This window comes from Protomyctophum parallelum (assembly GCF_964188405.1).
Source record: "Protomyctophum parallelum genome assembly, chromosome: 14".
Lineage (NCBI taxonomy): Eukaryota > Metazoa > Chordata > Actinopteri > Myctophiformes > Myctophidae > Protomyctophum > Protomyctophum parallelum.
In genome coordinates, this window is record NC_139709.1 from 29,224,783 (window position 1) to 29,246,730 (window position 21,948).

At 47.4% G+C, this 21,948-nt stretch overlaps 1 protein-coding gene across 3 annotated transcripts in view; it reads left to right on the plus strand.

Moving 5' to 3' along the window:
- Positions 1-21,948, plus strand: part of camsap2b (calmodulin regulated spectrin-associated protein family, member 2b) — an 82,263-nt gene that overhangs the window by 56,657 nt on the left and 3,658 nt on the right. Inside the window, exons 8-24 of one of the 3 annotated variants that reach the window (XM_083781579.1) lie at positions 2,470-2,560; positions 3,134-3,241; positions 4,166-4,232; positions 4,671-4,946; positions 5,778-5,995; positions 6,976-7,326; positions 8,960-9,201; positions 9,836-9,982; positions 10,661-10,898; positions 11,245-11,434; positions 12,041-12,361; positions 12,918-13,299; positions 15,428-15,564; positions 16,520-16,734; positions 17,388-17,487; positions 19,711-19,826; positions 21,692-21,810. In XM_083781579.1, the coding sequence (XP_083637705.1) occupies positions 2,470-2,560; positions 3,134-3,241; positions 4,166-4,232; positions 4,671-4,946; positions 5,778-5,995; positions 6,976-7,326; positions 8,960-9,201; positions 9,836-9,982; positions 10,661-10,898; positions 11,245-11,434; positions 12,041-12,361; positions 12,918-13,299; positions 15,428-15,564; positions 16,520-16,734; positions 17,388-17,487; positions 19,711-19,826; positions 21,692-21,810 (3,318 nt within the window). The remainder of the gene's footprint in view (positions 1-2,469; positions 2,561-3,133; positions 3,242-4,165; positions 4,233-4,670; positions 4,947-5,777; positions 5,996-6,975; positions 7,327-8,959; positions 9,202-9,835; positions 9,983-10,660; positions 10,899-11,244; positions 11,435-12,040; positions 12,362-12,917; positions 13,300-15,427; positions 15,565-16,519; positions 16,735-17,387; positions 17,488-19,710; positions 19,827-21,691; positions 21,811-21,948) is intronic. The other 2 variants (XM_083781580.1, XM_083781581.1) reach the window with 2 other exon arrangements.

The window sequence follows — 21,948 nt, forward strand, 5'->3', positions numbered from 1 at the left end:
GTACCCTCTGGGCCGAGTCTCTTCAGTCACCCAGAAGGACAGAGGGTGCTCAGAGGAGCTTCACATAGGCCCCCTCCTCCCTCCCCCCTCCTCCCTCCCCATCCCCTCCTGGCTCCCTTGTTCTCTCTCTCTCTCTGCTGTGTTTATTATCACACAGAGACATCTAGGATCCTTGCAGTCTATAGCAGCAGCAGAACCTGCCCATTCACACAACCGAGCAGAGGATTACTTAGTTATCCGTCCCCGAGGTTAAACGTTGTTCCCCTAGCACCGAGCTGACTTCATTCACACTTAACTTGCCTAATCTGACTTAATTCTGTGTACACTATTTTGATCCGAGATGTGGTGGCATGGAGGTAAACGTATTGGGAATTGGAAATACAAAAGAAGTTAGTTATTAAGTACAGAACTAGAGTAAATGCACTTAGTTACTTTGCACCACTGCCTACGGGTGGTCAGAGTGGGTAAACAGCATGCCATGCACAGAGCGTGGGTAGAGAGAGAGAGAGAGAGAGAGAGGCATTAGGATTCTAGTCACAGTCCGGTCTGCCATCCAACTGAAGGAAGGCCGGGGCCCGGGGGCTTTCCATTCCTTTAAAACAACAACACAACGCTCAGTTTCTAAACTCTCACACTCTGTCGTCTTCCATCTTTTCTCTCATTTCGCTCTTCATGCATCTTCCTCTTTTTCCTGTGCCTTTCACACTTTGTGCCTGTGTGTGTGTGTGTGTGTGTGTGTGTGTGTGTGTGTGTGTGTGTGTGTGTGTGTGTGTGTGTGTGATGAGGACAGTAGAGTGACCATTTTGGAAGTGGCATGTACATTTGTACAATGTACAATTCTGTTCAGTGTCTGCAATAATTGGCAGTCGCCATATATGGAGAAAGCGCTGCTTTCTGTACCCGTGATCTGTATCCTGAAGCACTTGTTGTAGAGTTTTTTCAAGCTTATGCATCCACTATTGTTTGTGTTCAAGACATTTCTTGTAAAATATGAATGCAAATAAAGATGTTAAATGTGTGTGTGTGTGTGTGTGTGTGTGTGGAGCGGACAGTGCTACAAGTAGGCAAAAGGGAAGGGAGGAGGAGAATGACAAAACCGGCCCTGAAGAGCGGCCAAAAATCCTTTGGCGAGGTTCCTGCCCCGGCCGATGGCCTAACCTCCCACTGAATCCCATCCGCACTGTGCGTGCGTGCGTGCGCAAGACATGGAGACAGAGAGAGGCCTTTGATTGAACATATTGCATGAAAAGAATTACTGTCACCATTGCTGCAGTATATTCTTTTTCCTCTCCGTTATCCAAAATTATAGACCGACTTCACACAAACCATGAAGCTGTGCAGTGCGACTGAGGCTATAATCTGTTAGGTGAACTGTTGGATAACTTTTAGGCTATCTATTAGCTCAGTGGTTTTCAACCCCTTTCATATCATGGTCCATTATTTATTCGGCATTTGAGCAACGGACCACCGTTTGATGAGATTTAGCCTCTCAGACCCAAGAATATTTTGTTGTCAATGGATAAGATTTTGTCCACAATTCCATGCGGTATTGATGTTGTACGATTAGGAGAGATAACAGGCAAACGTTGATCAAAATAATAAGTGTTCTACATCGTCTAATTGTGCAGACTTCTAGTGAATTGAGTAGTGCAAATGTTTAACAATAATTTAACTCTCGAGAGTGTAATTAGGTGAACTGTTGGATAACTTTTAGGCTATCTATTGTGTGAACTGTTGGGTAACGTTTAGGCTATCTATTGTGTGAACTGTTGGATAACGTTTAGGCTAACTGTTGGTGTTGTGGTGTTCATTATAACACAGTTAAAGGGGCGGGGAGGCCCCATCGCTCTGTGTTTCTCCGTACTGTACAGATGAAACGATGTGTGGAAGTTTCCAGAAGCATCATTCATTAATGTGTTTCTCGTGGTTCTGCATGGGTCAGTCAGTCTCAGAGCTCGTTGCATCCATGTGTGCATGAGCTGTGTATTTAAACCCCAGTCCAGATGGTATATTTGGCAGTTTGATTACGGGTTAGACATTAAACAACAATTAGCCTCCCTTAAATGAACTGTACACTTGCACACATGCACGCGGATGTGCTCAGATGCGCACAACATGCACCCTTACTGCACATACATGTGCGCACATTCATCCAGTTCCTTGGCAACAGTTGCCAAGCCGTGACCTTGATCCTTTTGATCTATTTGAAATGCTTGCATATTGTTTCAATTGCCCACCCGGTTGCATCTCAGCAGTGACACCTGGTGGAGAGCAGCCATGCGTGCACGCATGTGTGTGTGCGCATGTGTGTTTTGCACCATAATGTATATTGGCAGAGTATGTATATGTTACTTATACCCAAGTATACTGAGTGTAATGCTTATTGTATCATGAAGACATAATATACCATGATGATGTGAATGTAACCTTACCGTGGACATAAATAAAAGGTTAAGATGTGTGTTGCAGAGCAACTACCTGGTGTTTATGGCCGAGCTCTTCTGGTGGTTTGAAGTGGTGAAGCCCTCGTTCGTCCAGCCCAGAGTCTTCGACCCTGAAGGTATACAGTTAATAAAGTAATCGTTACATAATTAAAATATTAACGACAATAACCCACTATAATTATAATTATTCATATTGATATACATACAGTCATGATCATGAAAAGTTCAATGGAAAAGTCTGTTAAATGTATGCTCTGTCGTACAGCGGCGCCGCATTGAGCCGAAAGTAGCCAATCCTTAAAGCTCACAATTTGTGAGCTTTAAGGATTCGTTTTTTAAGTCCGGATAAGCCGTCCAGGACAGACTTCAGACGTGCCTCCTCAGGACACTTGGCTCAGATCTGAACCCATTAGATTTGGCGTTGGGAACCCGTTGCGACCGCATGCCCTCGCTGACGTCCACCCCAGGCAGGGTTTGGAACCCACAACCTTCCGCATGAAAGGCATATGCTCTAACCGGAGACCGGCTGTTTTCCGTCTGCAATGCCGTCGTATACAACGAAGTATAAACCACCAGGCTTAAGTTATAATAATAACCGGCCTCTCGGAGTTGAAACTGAAAATGTACTGATGGACATTGTTTTTGAATTGACATTGTGTTCTGTGTGTTTGTGTTGGTCTCTGTTACAGCAGTGTGTGAGCCTGTCCCGTTGTGTAGAAGCATGCCCCCCGTGTCCAGCCCTGTCCAACAGAGCTATGCAGACAGACCTGACAGCCTGGAGCACATACCTGCTGCAGGTAATAGAAACCGCTATAATTCATAATAATCTAAATCTACAAAGTTATTGGAGTGTAGAAAAAGTACAATATTTGCCTTTGAGATTTTACTGGAGAAGTGAGTAAATACTCTAGTAAAGTAAAAAAATAAATACAAATTAGTACATTACTCGAGTAAATGTACTTAGTTACTTTGTATCACTCAGTGTCTTATACTTTCAAGCTGTAGGCTAACATGATGTACTGTAGTCTGTATTGTATTGCACTGTATTGCCTACATCTCATACTGTATAAATTCATTCAGTCTGGTTGTGGGTTTCAGTTTGTTTTAGGGTTTAAGGCACCATCTGGTGGACATATTGTCTAGAGTCTAGACTAGAGTACAGACACATACACAGCCATAGGGCCCCTTTTCCACCAAAATAACTTTGGTTCTAGAATCGGTTCCGTTCTAGATTCTTGGAACCATGGTTCATTCAAGGAACTGGTGTCCATTTCTTTGGTTCCAGTTCTGAACCAACTTTTAGGGTTATGAACCAATTCATCTTCAATGGAAACACTGTGAACTGGTTCAATATCAGGCTGGGAAAAAAGAACAGAACCGGTTCTACCCCGGTGGAAAGGGGGGCCATAGCCTACATACAATATATAAATACATATTATACATTAACAGACAGGGTCTTGTTACGCGCGCGCGCACGTGTGCGTGCGTGCGCGTGTGTGTGTTACTGTGTGTTTGTGTGTGTGCGTGTGTGTGTGTGTGTGTGTGTGCGCGTGTGTATTACCATCGCCCGCCCCCCCTACCCACCCTCTACAAGTAGCAGAGTAGCAAGTGTAAGAGTTAGTACTTCATCATCACATTCACCTGCTGAGTCGATGGATTTGAAAGTATGAATAAGAAAGACTCACAGGATGCATCATTCTGTGTCTCTCGTCCCCGTGCAGGCATCATCAAGAGGTCCACCTCCATGTCCTATGTGGACGGCATAGGAACCTGGCCCAAAGAGAAACGGTTAGTACCTCCATGTCCTATGTGGACGGCATAGGAACCTGGCCCAAAGAGAAACGGTTAGTACCTCCATGTCCTATGTGGACGGCATAGGAACCTGGCCCAAAGAGAAACGGTTAGTACCTCCATGTCCTATGTGGACGGCATAGGAACCTGGCCCAAAGAGAAACGGTTAGTACCTCCATGTCCTATGTGGACGGCATAGGAACCTGGCCCAAAGAGAAACGGTTAGTACCTCCAGGCCATGAATAAAGTCATTACAGTTTATGAGATATATCTTAAATAATATATGCATGACAGTGCATTTCCTGGGTATTCCAATATACTGTACTTTAAAACATTATTTTTGACTCTTTCTTTAAGCGGTAAAAGTTATTAACCCCTCCACCTTTTTTCTCAGTTTTTGATCTATGTCTCTCCCTCCTTGTCCCTCTCACGCAGCTCCTCGACTCGGGGAATCTCCTTCGAGATCCCCCTGGATGGAGACCCCGGCATGTCCCCACACGGCATGACCCGCTCCGCCAGCACCGAGGGCCTGGGGGGCTTCAGGGTCCACCACGCAGCCCCCCGAGGGGCCGTGAGGCGCCACGTCTCCATGATGCCCGTCAACGGACAGAGTGGCGGCAGGCACATACCCGAGGAGGACGACGACGAGGACTACACCTCCCATAGGCCTGTGGGGCGGAACAACACCTTCTCCGTCAAGAGCCAGCGCAGGTGCGGCGGCGGTGGGAGTGGCATTTTGACGACAGTATCGTTTCTGAATGAAAGCCGTTTTTACGGATATGAGCCCTTCCGTTTTAGGACAGTGGTTCTCAAACTTCTCGTGTCATGTCAAGGACCCCCAAAGAACGTTTTCCAGTACATTCAAGATTTGATTTGATTTTTTCAAAAATAGTAGACAAAGCGACGCGCTGTGAGCTTGTATATCTTCTATTTTTGAAATGCCAACCTATAAAAATATGGATGAAGTGGATAAAATGATTGTGATACTATATTAACAAATTTAGCTGGGGACCCCTAGGGATCCCTGTACCCCACTTTGAGAACCACTGTTTTAGGAAACATGTTAAAGGACGATAAAGCAGTGTTTTAGCTCATTTTCCCACATATCTGTCTGTTTTATACTGTATCATTATCTGTAGCACAAACATATGATGCGTAGGGCAACCAAATGGTCAGCAGCGGCCCTGCTTTAGTTGAGTGTTACAACCCTGCAGTCTAGGAATGATGGGAGCAACAAGCTGACGGTATAATCAGCCAAACACGGCCATTCATTGTTCAGCGGCCAATAAACAGAAATGACAACATTACAAAAACAGGAAAAGGTGAGCAGACCGGAATTGTTGACCAGAGGGGAATGGCCTCCGCAGAAGCAGATGGTGCACATATACAGAGTAATAAGGACAGGGGAAGAAAAGGGGGGGGGGGAAGGAAAAACAATCAATAAAAGGCAGCAGTAAACACAAAGGTTTTTTAGCTTTCTTTTAAAAAAGAACTAAGAGTTCACAACAGGCCATTTTGTCAACTCCACACACCTCCCCCCAGGTACCCCAACGGAGTCCTCCCAGACAGCAACAACCACCACAGCGGTCACCACACAGTCAGCCCGTCGTCAACGCCCCCGAGCATCGAGGAGGCCCTGAAGATCATCCACCATGATGACACGACAACGGAGGAAGAAGAGCGGCCTCACGCCAGCCTGGGCCTGATGGGGGGCGAAGACAGCTGCTTCTACCTGCACGGAGCAGAGCCCGCCACGGAAGGTTGGGATAGTTTTACTATTTTCATTTTAGTTTAGTTTTAGGTTGTTTTTTTTATATATATATTTATAACTTAGTTAGTTTTAATTTTGTTTAACCCATTTTGGGCGGGAACCCCTTTTTTGGTGTTAGCATTATGTTGTGCTTTAGCTATTGAAAAATAGCAGATCTACAAGCTCATAGCGCGCCACCGAGTGGCGCGCTACGAGCTTGTAGGTCTGCTATTTTTGAAAGGTCGTGAAAATGTGGCGCAAATCTTTGAATATATATTCTTTCAGAGCGAGTTTTTAACTCAAATCTTTGCTTCTGAGGAATCTCTGGAACAACATGTTTTCAGATGGGGGTCGGCGGCCAAATACATCTAGTTTTGGGGGTCTTTGACATGAAACAGAAACATGGGTATTTCAGAAAACTGTCAGGAATTAGAAGGATTTGTAGAATCGTCCTCAGGTCAAAATGGGTTAATTGATAGAGCGGATTTGCTAGTTTTTATTTGATGAAAATTCTAATAGTTTTAGTTTAGTTTTTGTTATTTGTTTTAGTGTTAGTTTTAGTTTTTGAGTGGTGCTTAACCGCTCCAATGACTGGCCGCGTATGTATGTATGTATGTATGTATGTATGTATGTATGTATGTATGTATGTATGTATGTATGTATGTCTGTCTGTCTGTCTGTCTGTCTGTCTGTCTGTCTGTCTGTACCAACAGCTGCAATACTGCTGGCAGCCACTGCAGCCAGTGGTGTTTAAACTTTGGGTTATAAGATGGCATTTCAAAATGTATTCAGTTACAGATGATCCACAAACAACTTGATATAAATGAACTAAAACTAAAGGAATTTTGACGATAAAGTTTGTTTTGGAAGTTACACACAATACAGTTTAAGTTATAGTTAGTTTATTTCGTTTTATTCTAGTTTTTATTTAGTTCGAAAATGTTCCCCAGCGTCATTTCGTTTCCGTTAACTATAATAACCTTGCGACAGCAGACGACGGCGACACCGCGGGGGCCCGACGGGGCGGCGCCGGCGGAGGAGGAGGAGAGGAGGACCCCCACCTGGGCTCGGCGGCTAAGGCGCTACGGCCGGACGACCACGAGCCCAACTCGGCCTCCACGGAGGAGGTGGACACGGGCATCCACGTGCGCACCGAGGACATCCAGAGCCTGGACGAGGACTCGTCCTCTCTGAGGGACTACTCCGACATAGACCCCGACTGTGAGGCCATGAGCACACAGTCCTGTCCCATACCGGACACTAGGGTGGAGGAGGAGGAGGAGCGACCGCCTGGGGCGGGAGGAGACGCCTACACGCCCGGCAGAGAGAGGGGAGATGAGGGTGAGAGCTAGTTACTGTAGTAAGGCCTTTCACAACATATTTGCATAATCGTCGTTGTTGTTGTTGTCGGTCAGGAACCTCTTATTTCCATATTTTAACTTTACATTTTTCGTAAATCAACGCCCTACTTGATCATACTAACTACAGCATCACACAAAAGTATCAAACTAGACTCACATCTAGCGCCACGTGTTTTCGTTTATTTTGTTGTTTGTGGATCATCTGTAGCTGAATTCATTTTGAAATGCCATTTTATAACCCAAAGTTTAAACTCCACTGGCTGCAGTGGCTGCCAGTAGTATTGCAGCTGTTCGTACAGACAGGCAGACATACATACATACAGACATACATAAGCGATCAGTCATTGCAGCGGTTAAGCACCACTCAAAAACTAAAACGAATTAAGTTACGTTGGAGAACGATGTATCCATAAGTAACTGTCTATGTATTTTGTGTATATGTATCATCATGTATGTACACTTTTGTGAGTGTCTTGTAAGCCCGTGCGGGCTGGGCATCTTATGATGTAGGACACTTTAATAAAACCCAACATACCTTGCACTGCATCGACGCGTGTGTCATGTGATCAGCCATAGCCAATCGAAAGAAGGACGCACAACCGTCCACTTCATGTTTCAATGCCGTTTTAAAACCCTCTTTTCTTAGAATCTATACGCTGCATCCACGGTGATTGAACAGAACGCGTACGTTCTGGGATCATTTCTGATGTTATGCTGTGTCGAGGTTACAATATTAACGCTTCTGAAGAGAAATAGACTTTAGTACGGGGACAGAGTTGGTAATGGCGGATTTCAGAAACGGAAGCTGAAAAAGCTGGGTTGAAAACGCAGAGGTAAAGTGAGTGACATCAGAACACAGGCACAGCACAGGCACAGCACAGGCGTAAACGGCACATCCACATACTCTGCGCACGTCACGGTCCATGACTTGCCGACCTGAACTGGCGCACATTTTGTGCCCACAAATGCTCGCTCAGCTGACTCAAATGTATATCTTGAAGTAGCAGATCTACAAGCTAAAAGAAACAGCACCCTCTGTTGGCCCGTTTGGTTCTCTCAATGCCCCTGCCGACAGATTCAGTAGCGCAGCTTGGACTCTGTTCTCAAGAGATTATAATGGGGTTAATCGCAACTTTTCGTATGACAGTCATCGTCATTCGCCAACTAAAATGTCCCTCCGGTGACAGCCCTAGGTGCCCCCCTAGGCTCCGTGCCCACGCTGCCACGCTCACAGTCTAAAATGTCCCTCCGGTGACAGCCCTAGGTGCCCCCCTAGGCTCCGTGCCCACGCTGCCACGCTCACAGTCTAAAATGTCCCTCCGGTGACAGCCCTAGGTGCCCCCCTAGGCTCCGTGCCCACGCTGCCACGCTCACAGTCTAAAATGTCCCTCCGGTGACAGCCCTAGGTGCCCCCCTAGGCTCCGTGCCCACGCTGCCACGCTCACAGTCTAAAATGTCCCTCCGGTGACAGCCCTAGGTGCCCCCCTAGGCTCCGTGCCCACGCTGCCACGCTCACAGTCTAAAATGTCCCTCCGGTGACAGCCCTAGGTGCCCCCCTAGGCTCCGTGCCCACGCTGCCACGCTCACAGTCTAAAATGTCCCTCCGGTGACAGCCCTAGGTGCCCCCCTAGGCTCCGTGCCCACGCTGCCACGCTCACAGTCGGCCAGCCCTGCCTCGTCCTGCGGCGGCTCCGGGGGGAGGGCGAGTGCCCTGGTGCGCATGACCAGCTTCGCCGAGCAGAAGTTCCGGAAGCTGGAGGGGCGGAGCAGCAGCGGAGGAACCACGCCGGAGAGCTCCGAACTCAACATGCCGTACACACACCACCACCTCCACAACAGAGCCATGTCGCCCGAGGTTGGTAGCCCACTCATCATGTGTCGTGTCCTGTTGTCGCTATTCATTTGTTTCAAAAGGTGCACAAAAAAGAATCACACCAACGTGTGTGTGTGTGTGTGTGTGTGTGTGTGTGTGTGTGTGTGCTGGCTAAAATAAAATACATACATAGGGACATATACACGGCCATGCTGCTCAACAGTGCCACTTTAGGTCACCCAGCGGTATTGCAGCTGTCCGTACTCAAACAGACATACATAGCTGTTCATTGGAGTGGTTAGGCACCGCTCAAAAATGTCCCTGTCGGTCGGGGTCCCCAAAATCATACCCCCAGTGGGTCCCCAGTGACAATGTAAGAACCCTTATTGCATCAAAGGTAATCAAAATATTATACTATTGTCAAATAATAATGAGAAAGAGGCAAACATCTACATCTACATTTTTTTGTTCGGCTATTGGAGGGTCTGAGGACGACCTAGAGAGACTGAGTCAAGCCTTGTCATGTCATGCCTCAACTTCTTTCTTTCTTTAGTTCAAATTATCATTATTTTGAGAACCAGTGCTGTAGATGACTAATGTAGTCTGACATACAGTACACATTGAAGCCACAACATTCCATTTTAAGATCCTGACACCCAACCTGCCCTCTCTCCAGGTCTCTGGTCCTCCACTGCCAATCACGTCTCCTTCTCCGGCCACGCCCTCCCCCAGAGACCCCTCCCACCTGCTGGCCTCTGAGATGGTCCACCTGAAGATGAAGCTGGAGGAGAAGCGACGGGCCATCGAAGCCCAGAAGAAGAAGGCAAGGAGGGAGGGATGAGTAAAAGGATGGATGGATGGATACAGGGCTGCAACAGTTCGTCCAATTTATTTGATAATAGAAAAGTTAAAATAACAGGTCCACTTGCGTCATGAAGGGAGTGCGACATGTTGTGAGATTGTAGTTGCGCCATTTGTGGTATTTGTGCACGAGACCGATGCACAACTAAGCACAAACTGGAGCTTAATCAGACTAATCGATTAGTTGGTTACTTGGTTCTAAAAAAATCTATGAGAATTTTTACTTTTACTTTTTTACTTTATCATCACAAAGACAATAATCACTAGTTGCAGCCCTAGATGGACGGAATATAGTTTAGTAGTATTACAGCTGAGGATATGAATGCCATCTCTTTGCCTGCCCAAACCCCATATCTTTGCCTGCCAGGTGGAAGCAGCCTTCACTCATCTCTTTACCCCCCCATCTCTTTGCCTGCCAGGTGGAAGCAGCCTTCACTCATCTCTTTACCCCCCCATCTCTTTGCCTGCCAGGTGGAAGCAGCCTTCACTCATCTCTTTACCCAATCATCTCTTTGCCTGCCAGGTGGAAGCAGCCTTCACTCATCTCTTTACCCCCTCATCTCTTTGCCTGCCAGGTGGAAGCAGCCTTCACTCATCTCTTTACCCCCCCCCCCCCCCCCCCCATCTCTTTGCCTGCCAGGTGGAAGCAGCCTTCACTCGCCACCGGCAGAAGATGGGCAGAACGGCCTTCCTCAACGTGGTGAGGAGGAAAGGTGTGACTCCGCCCATCAGCAGCCCCAGCCAGCAGGGGGCAGCACAGGAGCCCTCCTCCCCCTCCCCCGCCATAGAGGGCAGCAGCGAGGGGGGCAGCCTGGCGCGGGCAGAGAGGTGCAAGCCAGACGGCGCAGCGCCCAAATCCCCCTGTGAGGACGGTGGAGGTGGGTGACCTGTACAGGAATATACAATAGAGAACGCAACTGAATAGATATGTTTGTATTTCCCTATCCTCCAGCGTGGCGTTTCTAAAATGGAGGTGCTTGTACGCAGTGGTACTACAGGTACTAATACAGTACATAGGAATTAGGAACGCGAAGGCAAACGCAAACAAATAATTGTATACATTTTAAAACAAACAAGTAAGTAATGAAAATAGCCGATCTACAAGCCTGCAACTTTGCTAGTTTGGGTCCCGGGCAAAAGTCTAATCTCTCTTTTGGGTCTCGGCCCTGAAAAGTTTCGGAATCACTGTCGGACACTAATCAACGTGATGCGGGTCGTGTCCAGGTGTGACTCCGTGCGGCGAGGTGGACCTCACAGAGTACACGCGCTCCATAGAGAGGCTGAACACGTCGCTGGGCTTCCTGCAGACGGAGATGCAGAGGCTGGCCCAGCAGCAGGAGAAGATCATGTCCATGAGAGTGGATCAGCAGCAGCAGTCCTGGGTCATACCTCCCCCCGCTCCCTCACCACACAGGTAGCTACAGTCCTGGGTCATACCTCCCCCCGCTCCCTCACCACACAGGTAGCTACAGTCCTGGGTCATACCTCCCCCCGCTCCCTCACCACACAGGTATACTATACCGTCCTGGGTCATACCTCCCCCCCGCTCCCTCACCTCACCACACAGTTAAATTATCCACACGTACCAGACTCTTCTCCCTACTGGCTCCCAAAACTGGAACAAACGCCCCATTGCCGTTAGAATTCACTCCCATTTTTCCACCGTAATCTGAAGACTCACCTCTTCACACTCCACCTCAGCCCATAGCAATTGACCCGTTATTCAGGGAGATGCTAGGTTAATGTGCTTAACTGGCATCCTACAGTCTCTATAAATTAAATGTACAGATGTATTGTTTATTTTATATTATATTGTTAACTTTCGGCTGATGCTATAGGTTCTTGGTGTAACTCTGATCCTAGATTACTGAGACACTACAATGTCTCTCTACATTTGATGTATGTGTTTACATTGCGTACTGTAAGTCGCTCTGGATAAAGCGCATCTGCGAAATGCCTACATTGTAATTCATGAACCGGTGCTTATGGAACGCCCATGGTTCTTTGTCTCCCCCTACAGGCAGCTCAGAGAGCTGCGCAGCAGCAGCGTAGCAGGCCGGGGCTCGGGTCGAGGCTCCGTGGGCTCGCTGTCTCCCATCCTCTCGTCCTCCGGCTCGCCCCGCGCTCCCCACCGCTCCCCCGGCGGCATCAAGCGGCGGCCGGCCTCCTTCCACGCCAGGACGCCGCGGACCCCAAGACCAAACGACCTGAAGGTCACCCCCTTCAGCCGGATGCTCAACACCCCCACCTCGGTGGACAGCCTGCCCAGGCTGAGGCGCTTCTCCCCCAGCCAGAACCAGACCTGCTCCTTCGCCTACCTGGGCCATGACGAGTACTCCGGGTAAGGCCTGTCACGACTCCTACAGAATCGCCTGATTGCATTTTCTTGCATAACCAATGGCATTCATCTGTATAAAAATCACATATTATTTAGCATAACCAATGCCATTCATCTGTATAAAAATCACATATTATTTAGCATAACCAATGCCATTCATCTGTATAAAAATCACATATTATTTAGCATAACCAATGCCATTCAACTGTATAAAAATCACACTTGTGTGAAGTGAGGGGTGCCTTTGTTGGCTTTTGTATGTCACAGGGGGGCATGCTTAAAGCAAACATAAAAAGTCCATAGACATGTCTGCCACATGACATCACACGGGGCATGTTGATTTTTGGGGGCTTGCTGATTCTTGGGGATCATGAATAAGTTGAACACTAAAAGTCCATAGACTTGGCTGCCTCATGACGCCATGTCTGAAAGCCAGACGTTAGAGGGGCTAGCGCCCCTCAAAAACACCTGGATGGAAATGACAGTAATGTTGAATTCATCACAATCATTGTATGACAATGAATCATCAACTAAGGTTTCACGATCGTAACATCCCTAGGCCCGGGTCGAGCCAGAACCAGAACCAACAGGCCAAGGACGGCCAAGGAAAGGAGAAGGACGAGATAAGGCCAGCGGGGAAGAGTACCGCCTCTCCCCCGGCCGTCGCCGCCAGTGACAAAGAACCAACCAAAGGTGACGGGCAGGAGTCGACGGAGGAGAGGAGAGAGGCGGAGCAGCAGAAGAGGTCATCAGAGGTGCTACGTCAGCCCGTGTCCGACGGTCAGGGGGTCCGCGGCGGCGACGGTCGGGCGACGCAGGCGGACGGCGCCCGTTTAGACCACCAGGGCAGGAAGGACCTGGTGGAGGTGCCGCTGTCTGCGGCAGGAGACGGAGAAACCGGCGCAGACGACCAGAAGATGTGCTGCGGCTTCTTCTTCAAGGTACATTAGTCAGAACTAGAGAACAGGGCCATCAGGGCCGCTCTAGCTACATAATGCTTATAATGGCAACATTACCTCTGTTACTGGCCATTCCTCCAGTCTGCCCTCACTTACCTGCCTCACTCACTGTCCTTTGTCAATCGGGATGCGTACTAAGATTAGACCCGGCCAACAGACCGACATGCGGAAACATTGGTCAGACTACCGCTCGAACTGTGCTGCTCCCGTGCTTGCGGTTATGTTTAGGTTAGGGTTAGAGATAGGTTGTCGATGTCGGACTAATGACTGGCCTGACCAATGCACACATCTACGTTGGCAATGTATGTCACGCTATCCACAACCAACTTGGGCTAAAACACAGCCATGCACACATCTACGCTGGCTTATTTTATACATGTCATGTAATATCTTATGTATGAATATTTTTGGTTGATCATCTCTGTCGTGTTGATTGACAGGGTGCAGTACTTAGTTTAGACTAGTGGTTGTGGATAGCGTGACATGCATTGCCAACGTAGATGTGTGCATGGCTGTGTTTCAGCCCAAGGTGGTTGCGGAGTGCATGACATACATTACTCTAAGATTTGACTTTAATGTCAAACGCACTGCATGCACGACTTTCCTGCAATAGATCATTGTCAGATACATGCCTAACTTGCAGATTTTGTGCTGTATCAGTCCCCTGTGAGCTACTGTACTTGCTGTATTGCCATATTTCATTATTTCCCCTCTCTATACAGCCTTTGATCCATACTAGTCTCCAGTCTGCCAGATGGTATTTTCATGCCGTTAACTCAGGCTGATGAGATATCCCAAATTGGACCAAATTAACACACAATTGCAAATTCGATAACAATTAAGTGCTCATTAATAATACAGTCGATGTAGCTTACATGCATGGGTCTGTAGCCAGCAGGGTTGCAGCAACAGAAGGCTGATCTTACTGTGCATGCTTGGCACACATGATAACGTGCAGCACTGCGTCTACTGAAGCATGAGCTGATCATACAGTACAGTAGATACTAGCATCAGTGTGTGTGTGTGCGTGTATCCATGGCAGGCCAACAACGGATGAGATGACCTATTCTTGGGCAGAATGTTACTAAGCTCAGCATCACTTTTCATTAAGTGAATTCAGTAATGGGCCTGTCAGAGCTGTGTTGGCGCAATTACCGTATTTACGGTAGTGTGATGCAGTTGTGACCCAGTGACGCACAACGAAGATAGCAGATCTGCTCATTTTGCGACCAAGTCCAATCAGGCATTAGAGTCCCACTCTAAACCTACATGTGAACTGAATAGGTTCTGCATTCCTAACAAATTGCTATAAAATGAGTATTTTCTGCTGAAATGGTTCACATAATGCTGCTACAGTATGTACGCGTTAGGTCTCAGCCTAATTTGGACATGAATCTTATTCTTGTTGAGCCCAATCATATCCGATATCTATTTGTCTGTTCTTTTGCTTACTTATATCTCTCAAATATCGTTAAACACTTTGCCATCTTTTGGGCATTATGTCCTGTAAAAAATATATTTATATATCGCCATATAAGACAAATAATTATACGCCAGGCTATAACAATATCAGTGAAGGCCAATATCGTCCGATCATATAATTTGTTAAAGTTGAATTATTGTTAAACAACTACGGTATGTACATTACTTAATTTACAAGAATTATACAGAATTATACAGAATATATATATTGACATTTTTACCAATGTTTGCCTGTTATCTCCTATGGTACCACATCAATATAGCATGGAATTGTGGACAACAAAATATTCCAAGTTTTGGCTAAAGGCCTATTCATACTCCAGTTTTAGTTGATGAGGTGACCACTGGTTAGTAAAAACAGAGATGTGTTTGGGTGAGCGGTGAGTCGCTTATCACCACGGCGTGACGTCATGTTGTAGTTTTCGGTAGTCAACTTATCACCTAAAACTGGAGTATGAAAAGGCCATAAAACTCATCAAATGGTGGTTCGTGGCTCAAATGCCGAATAAATAATGGACCTCGATATGAAAAGGCTTGAAAACCACTGCACTACGGCGATAAGACACATTAAACATTGTGGAATGTCTGACCTATGTGTGGACCTGTGCGTTTGCTCTCCTCCCTCCAGGACGACGGGAAGGGAGAGAAGGAGCTGGCGGCCAAGAGAGCAGCTCTGCTGGAGAAGAGGCTGAGGAGAGAGAAGGAGAGTCAGGAGAAGAGGCAGCAGCAGGAGGCTGAGCAAGAGACCAAGAAGGAGGCCGCACGGTCTGTCTGTCTGTCTGTGTTCCTTCAGCTGTCTGTCTGTCTGTGTCTGATGGCTAATTTGCACCTCGTTGCATGACCCTTTAAACAGGTTGTGACCAACTAGTCACTACCCAGGGCAAGGACACAATAATATCATTTTACACAGGAGAGGCGATAGCTCTCCACTGTCCGGCTATCTCCCGAGTGTTTGTGGAGATGACTGTTTTCTCCTGTTGTGCCTTGATCAAGTCCATGATGCACAACAGGTGCGCAGCCACACCCAGCTCTGAGTCCAGTTCTAATTTGACTCAGGCCAGGTGTGATTGCTTAAATCAGTCATCCTCCCTCTCGCACAGGTTTTGCTCGACAACTAAACTAAAATACACATCTTACACCCTCGCTAGATTTGGGAAAGTGTGACAACAAAACAGCCCCAGCTTGCTGCTTCTTTTATTTACTATTTATTTTTATTTTTATTACTAGTTTTATTATTGCATATTCATGTTGATTACTTGTTCCCACATGTTATTTAGGTACACCCATACTGTTAGCTTGAGCACAAAATGTTAAGTACTATAGGTCTATGTTATTTCGATTATTTCGTTTTTTTTATAGCACTTTATTATTCTCTTATTCGACTTAAATATGTGACCATTTTCACTGTCGTTGGATGACTAGAGTTCATGCCATTTACTCCGATCTCCCAGTTGTTACTCTGAAATAGAGCATCTTCCTGAATGTGTCCTTGGGATAATAAATTGTAATTTAGACAACCTTGAGCCTTCTCCGTCTAGGTTGAAGGCAGAGGAGGAGCAGCAGAAGAAGGACGAGGAGAAGGCGAGGAGAGACTACATCAAGAATAACCCTGAGTCTTCTCCGTCTATAGGTTGAAAGCAGAGGAGGAGCAGCAGGAGAAGGACGAGGAGAAGGCGAGGAGAGACTACATCAAGAATAACCCTGAGCCTTCTCCGTCTAGGTTGAAAGCAGAGGAGGAGCAGCAGAAGAAGGACGAGGAGAAGGCGAGGAGAGACTACATCAAGAACGAGTATCTGAGGAGGAAGCAGCTCAAGCTGATGGAGGACATGGACGACGTCATCAAGCCCCGCCCCGGGAGCCTCAAGAAGAAGCCACGCCCCAAATCCATCCACAGGGACGTCATGGAGTCTCCCAAGCCCCCTGTCCGAGCGACAGGTAAGACACGCACACGCACGCACACGTACACGTACACGTACACGTACACGCACACACACACACACACCTAACTTGGGCACCTAATTTTGTCAACGGTACCTGGAGCACGCGTACGTACGTACGTACGTACGTACAAAGCCTTTTCTTTATGTAATGCATTCTTATTTTTGCCCTCAAAATATTAAGTCTGGTGTCTTCACACAATTTCTTGACCATAGTTCTGTTCATAATTCACCATTTGTTTTGTAACTCCAAGTAGCAGTTAAACTATTGCTTCACAAAATGATATATTCCATCCACATCACATTGTGCAACGATGCAAAAGTTGACGAGACTGAGACACTACTGTTTGTTTGTAATGAGTACTTGAAAATGCCCTGCCATGCCATGGATTACAATCATTTCAACATTACAAGGCTATACTGTACATCATAATAATAATAATTTCTGAAATATGAGCAAAAAGACAGCCTGCCTGGCTGCTTAGCAGTAGCCAATGGTTGGCAGCGGGAGCCCACACTCCACCTGGCTCCATTGGCTAGGCGTCAGTGACACACGTGCGCACACTCACACATGCACACACACGCACACTGCATATCATACAGCTGTGTGATCAATGTCTTCTGCTCTGTTTATGTTATGTTTTGGTGCAGGGGTGCGTCCCAGAGGGTTCTCAGTCTCCAGTGTGTCCTTGGCCTCCCTCAACCTTGCTGACAATGACAGCAACCATCCAGACAACAGGAGGCCTCCCAGGTATACACTCTCTCTCACACTGACTCAATGCTAAAGCTGCTATACTCCATAGCACAGCAGGGTCGCTTCCTGAAAATAACTGATCTACAAACTGATCGGTCCTTTTCGGCAAGTGACTCCATCTTACTACAGGCCAGGGTATATGAATGAATTAGTCTTAAATGTCCTCCTTCACCCACCTCGCCGTTGGCTAATAAAAGCAGTGAACGCATTCCACATTCTGGTGGGGGTGGTATTTGTTCTACTGTGATATTTGCTTAACCCTGTCTTGTCTTCTACCCTGAGTCATCCCAAACTACACCTAACCCTGTCTCCTACCCTGAGTCATCCCAAACTACACCTAACCCTGTCTCCTACCCTGAGCCATCCCAAACTACACCTAACCCTGTCTCCTACCCTGAGCCATCCCAAACTACACCTAACCCTGTCTCCTACCCTGAGCCATCCCAAACTACACCTAACCCTGTCTCCTACCCTGAGCCATCCCAAACTACACCTAACCCTGTCTCCTACCCTGAGCCATCCCAAACTAGCGGAGTGTGTTGGAATTAGGTGGGTCATGGGCTTAAAGGGCGAGAAGTGGTTGCATCGCTATCAGTTTGTTTTGGGAGGTCTGAAGCAGAACTGTTTAAGGTTAATTGTACTTGTTTTGAAATTAAAACTTTCTATCCCTGTCAGGCTCATACTGTACTACTATGCATCGCTCCTGTTTGACTCCTGTCTCTCTGTCTGTCTGGTTCCTTTCCTCCATTCTGCATGTCACCCACAGAGGCACTAAAGTAGCCTCTGGTCATATCTCGTTTTTCCTAAGCCCTCCCAAAGAGCGAAAGGTCAGGTTAGTACAGTGAGGACACAAAACGTAGAACACAGCGGATACGTAATGGTCTCATTACGCTTATTGTAAATATATGCAGTACTGTATATTTACTCTCATGCAAAAGAACTTTGATTCATTTACCAATCTATTTCCTTGAGGCAGACCAATATGGGATTAAAAAGAAAAACACATATTGTGATGGTTGCGTCACAGCTATGTGGCGACAAAAGTTGTAATTTGACAGATTACGTAAAGAACTTGAACCCTAGCATCTCTATTCTGGGTAACATTCACCCCCCCCCCCCAAAAAAAGACAATAAGATCTACAGTACGTACAAGAGCCGACGTGTTTTAAGCTTGTATATTGGCTCTTTATTTTTTGATGTTATGTTTTGCAAATTGATTTGGTGTGTAGAGGGGGAAAAGAGTGGACCAAAAAAAAGAAAGAGCCAACTCAGGTCAAGTTTACTAAGTATTGAGGTAGTATTTAAGTGGTTAATAATGAATTCAGTCTATTTGAGGCTTCGGCATTGAAGTTCTCCCTGGCTTGGTGTGTTCTTTATGCTTTCTGCCCTAGCTCCCTTCTGGAACCTTCTGTATTATAAACCTCTAACAGCTTTCTGCCCCAGCTCCCTTGAGCTGGAACCTTCTGTATTGTGCACTTTTAATAGCGTTGTGTCTGTCGGATGGAAACCTCATGTGTCCAAAACTGTTACTTCTCAGGATTCACATTCAGAAGTAGCAAAAGCACTTTTGACACTTTTGTGTGCTGTAGTGTGATCAAGTAATGATCAAGTAATTTCCGGGGAAAGAAAAAAAACACAAAAACTTGGTATATGGAGATAAGAGGCTTCCGCCCGACGGCAACGATATACTCTCACACGGCTCTGTGCTAGGTTCTCTGTGCTAGCTAGTAGCTACTCTATGCTATACTCCCTCTGCTTACAGTAGTTGCTGTGCTTTTCGTTTGCCTCTAGACTAGTACTACAGCTTGGCTCTCTATAGTTAATAGTACTAGCTAGTAGCTGCTACAGCTTGCCTCTCTCCATGGGCATAATGGTGACATAGTTCTGGGGAGTCTGCTTTGCTTGGCTGATAATTGCGTCCCTGCTTGTCGCTGCTCAGTCACAGAGATGTGTGCCGTGACGTGATGCGAGAGGACATGCAGGGGTTGGGAGAATTGTGCCACTGACCTTTTTTTTCTTCTTCTGTATGTGCATGTGTGTGCATGTGTGTGCCGTAAACTGTCTTTACGTCCTGCATGCACCGGGGTCCTCTATTCTATGCTGTGTGTGTCTCTCGTGTTTAATGTTATTCTTTTGTGCGTGTTGTTTTTTTTGTTTTTGTTTTGTTGGGTTGTGTGTGTGTGTGTGTGTGTGTGTGTGTGTGTGTGTGTGTGTGCACAGGCCAGATTCAGCAGAAGGCTTCTCCTCATGCCCGTCGGCTGGCAGTCGGAACGGAGAGAAGGACTGGGAGAACGAGTCCACTACTTCATCCACCCCCTCCAACACGGAATACACAGGTAACTCCACCCCCTCCAACACGGAATACACAGGTAACTCCACCCCCTCCAACACGGAATACACAGGTAACTCCACCCCCTCCAACACGGAATACACAGGTAACCCCACCCCCTCCAACACGGAATACACAGGTAACTCCACCCCCTCCTAACTCCCCCCCCTCCAACACAGAATACACAGGTAACTCCACCCCCTCCTTACTCCCCCCCCTCCAACACGGAATACACAGGTAACTCCACCCCCTCCTTACTCCACCCCCTCCAACACGGAATACACAGGTAACTCCACCCCCTCCTTACTCCCCCCCCTCCAACACGGAATACACAGGTAACTCCACCCCCTCCTTACTCCCCCCCCTCCAACACGGAATACACAGGTAACTCCACCCCCTCCTTACTCCACCCCCTCCAACACGGAATACACAGGTAACTCCACCCCCTCCTAACTACCCCCCCTCCAACACGGAATACACAGGTAACTCCACCCCCTCCTTACTCCACCCCCTCCTAACCCCCCCCCCCTCCAACACGGAATACACAGGTAACTCAACCCCCTCCTTACTCCACCCCCTCCTACCCCCCCCCCCCTCCAACACGGAATACACAGGTAACTCCACCCCCTCCTTACTCCACCCCCTCCTAACCCCCCCCCCCCTCCAACACGGAATACACAGGTAACTCCACCCCCTCCTTACTCCACCCCCTCCTAACCCCCCCCCCCCTCCAACACGGAATACACAGGTAACTCCACCCCCTCCTTACTCCACCCCCTCCTAACCCCCCCCCCCCCTCCAACACGGAATACACAGGTAACTCCACCCCCTCCAACACGGAATACACAGGTAACTCAACCCCCTCCTTACTCCACCCCCTCCTAACCCCCCCCCCCCTCCAACACGGAATACACAGGTAACTCCACCCCCTCCTTACTCCACCCCCTCCTAACTCCCCCCCCTCCAACACGGAATACACAGGTAACTCCACCCCCTCCAACACGGAATACACAGGTAACTCCACCCCCTCCAACACGGAATACACAGGTAACTCCACCCCCTCCTTACTACACCCCCCCTCCTAACTCCACCCCCTCCAACATGGAATACACAGATAACTCCACCCCCTCCTAACTCCACCCCCTCCAACACAAAGACACAGGTAACTCCACCCCCTCCAACACGGAATACACAGGTAACTCCACCCCCTCCAACACAAATACACAGGTAATGATGCATTCACATGAAATCAGGCAAGCGGTAGACGGCAAACAGCAGTACCTCCTGTTCCGTTTACCGTCCTCCCGTCCACTAAAATGACTTCCGGTTTGCCGTGTACCGCTTGCCTGATCCCATGTGAATGCAGCATTACTCCACCCTCTCCAACACAAATACACAGGTAACTCCACCCCCTCCTAACTCCACCCCCTTCAACACGAGTACACAGGTAACTCCACCCCCTCCAACACACAGGTAACTAACTGGGCACGACTGTCAAAATGTCACTCTAAAATGTTAAAACATTTTCAAACATTTGCAAACGATGAGCAATGTACGATGAAGTGTAAAATAAAATCAGTTTATGGACACACCTAACATTGACGGCCTACTGTACGTGGCCGTCGTTGTGCAATGGGAAGGAAATGGTTTGTCGTGGAAATCCGCGCAATCGTAACAAAACGCTTTAAGGACAGTGGATGTAAAATATGGCACAATTATGTTATATATTTTTTGTTGCAATGCAACACCAAATTCTCCAGCTCAGACATTCTTTGACGTTAGGATATGTCAGTGTCACAAAATGATTCTGCCTGTCTCATGTATTCCCGCTGTGTCTGACTGCAAACCCTTTGTGCATTCTTCATTCTTCAGGGCCTAAACTATACAAGGAGCCGAGTGCAAAGTCTAACAAGCACATCATCCAGAATGCTCTAGCGCACTGCTGCCTGGCTGGAAAGGTCAACGAAGGGCAGAAGAACAAAATACTGGATGTACGTTTTGTGTGTGCATACATGCGTGTGTGCGTGCATGTGCGTGCGTGTTTGTGTGCGCGTGCATGCTTATGTCAGTGCATGTTTACAACAACATGAATATGTTGAATTATGTTTGGCTGATTTACCAAAACCACA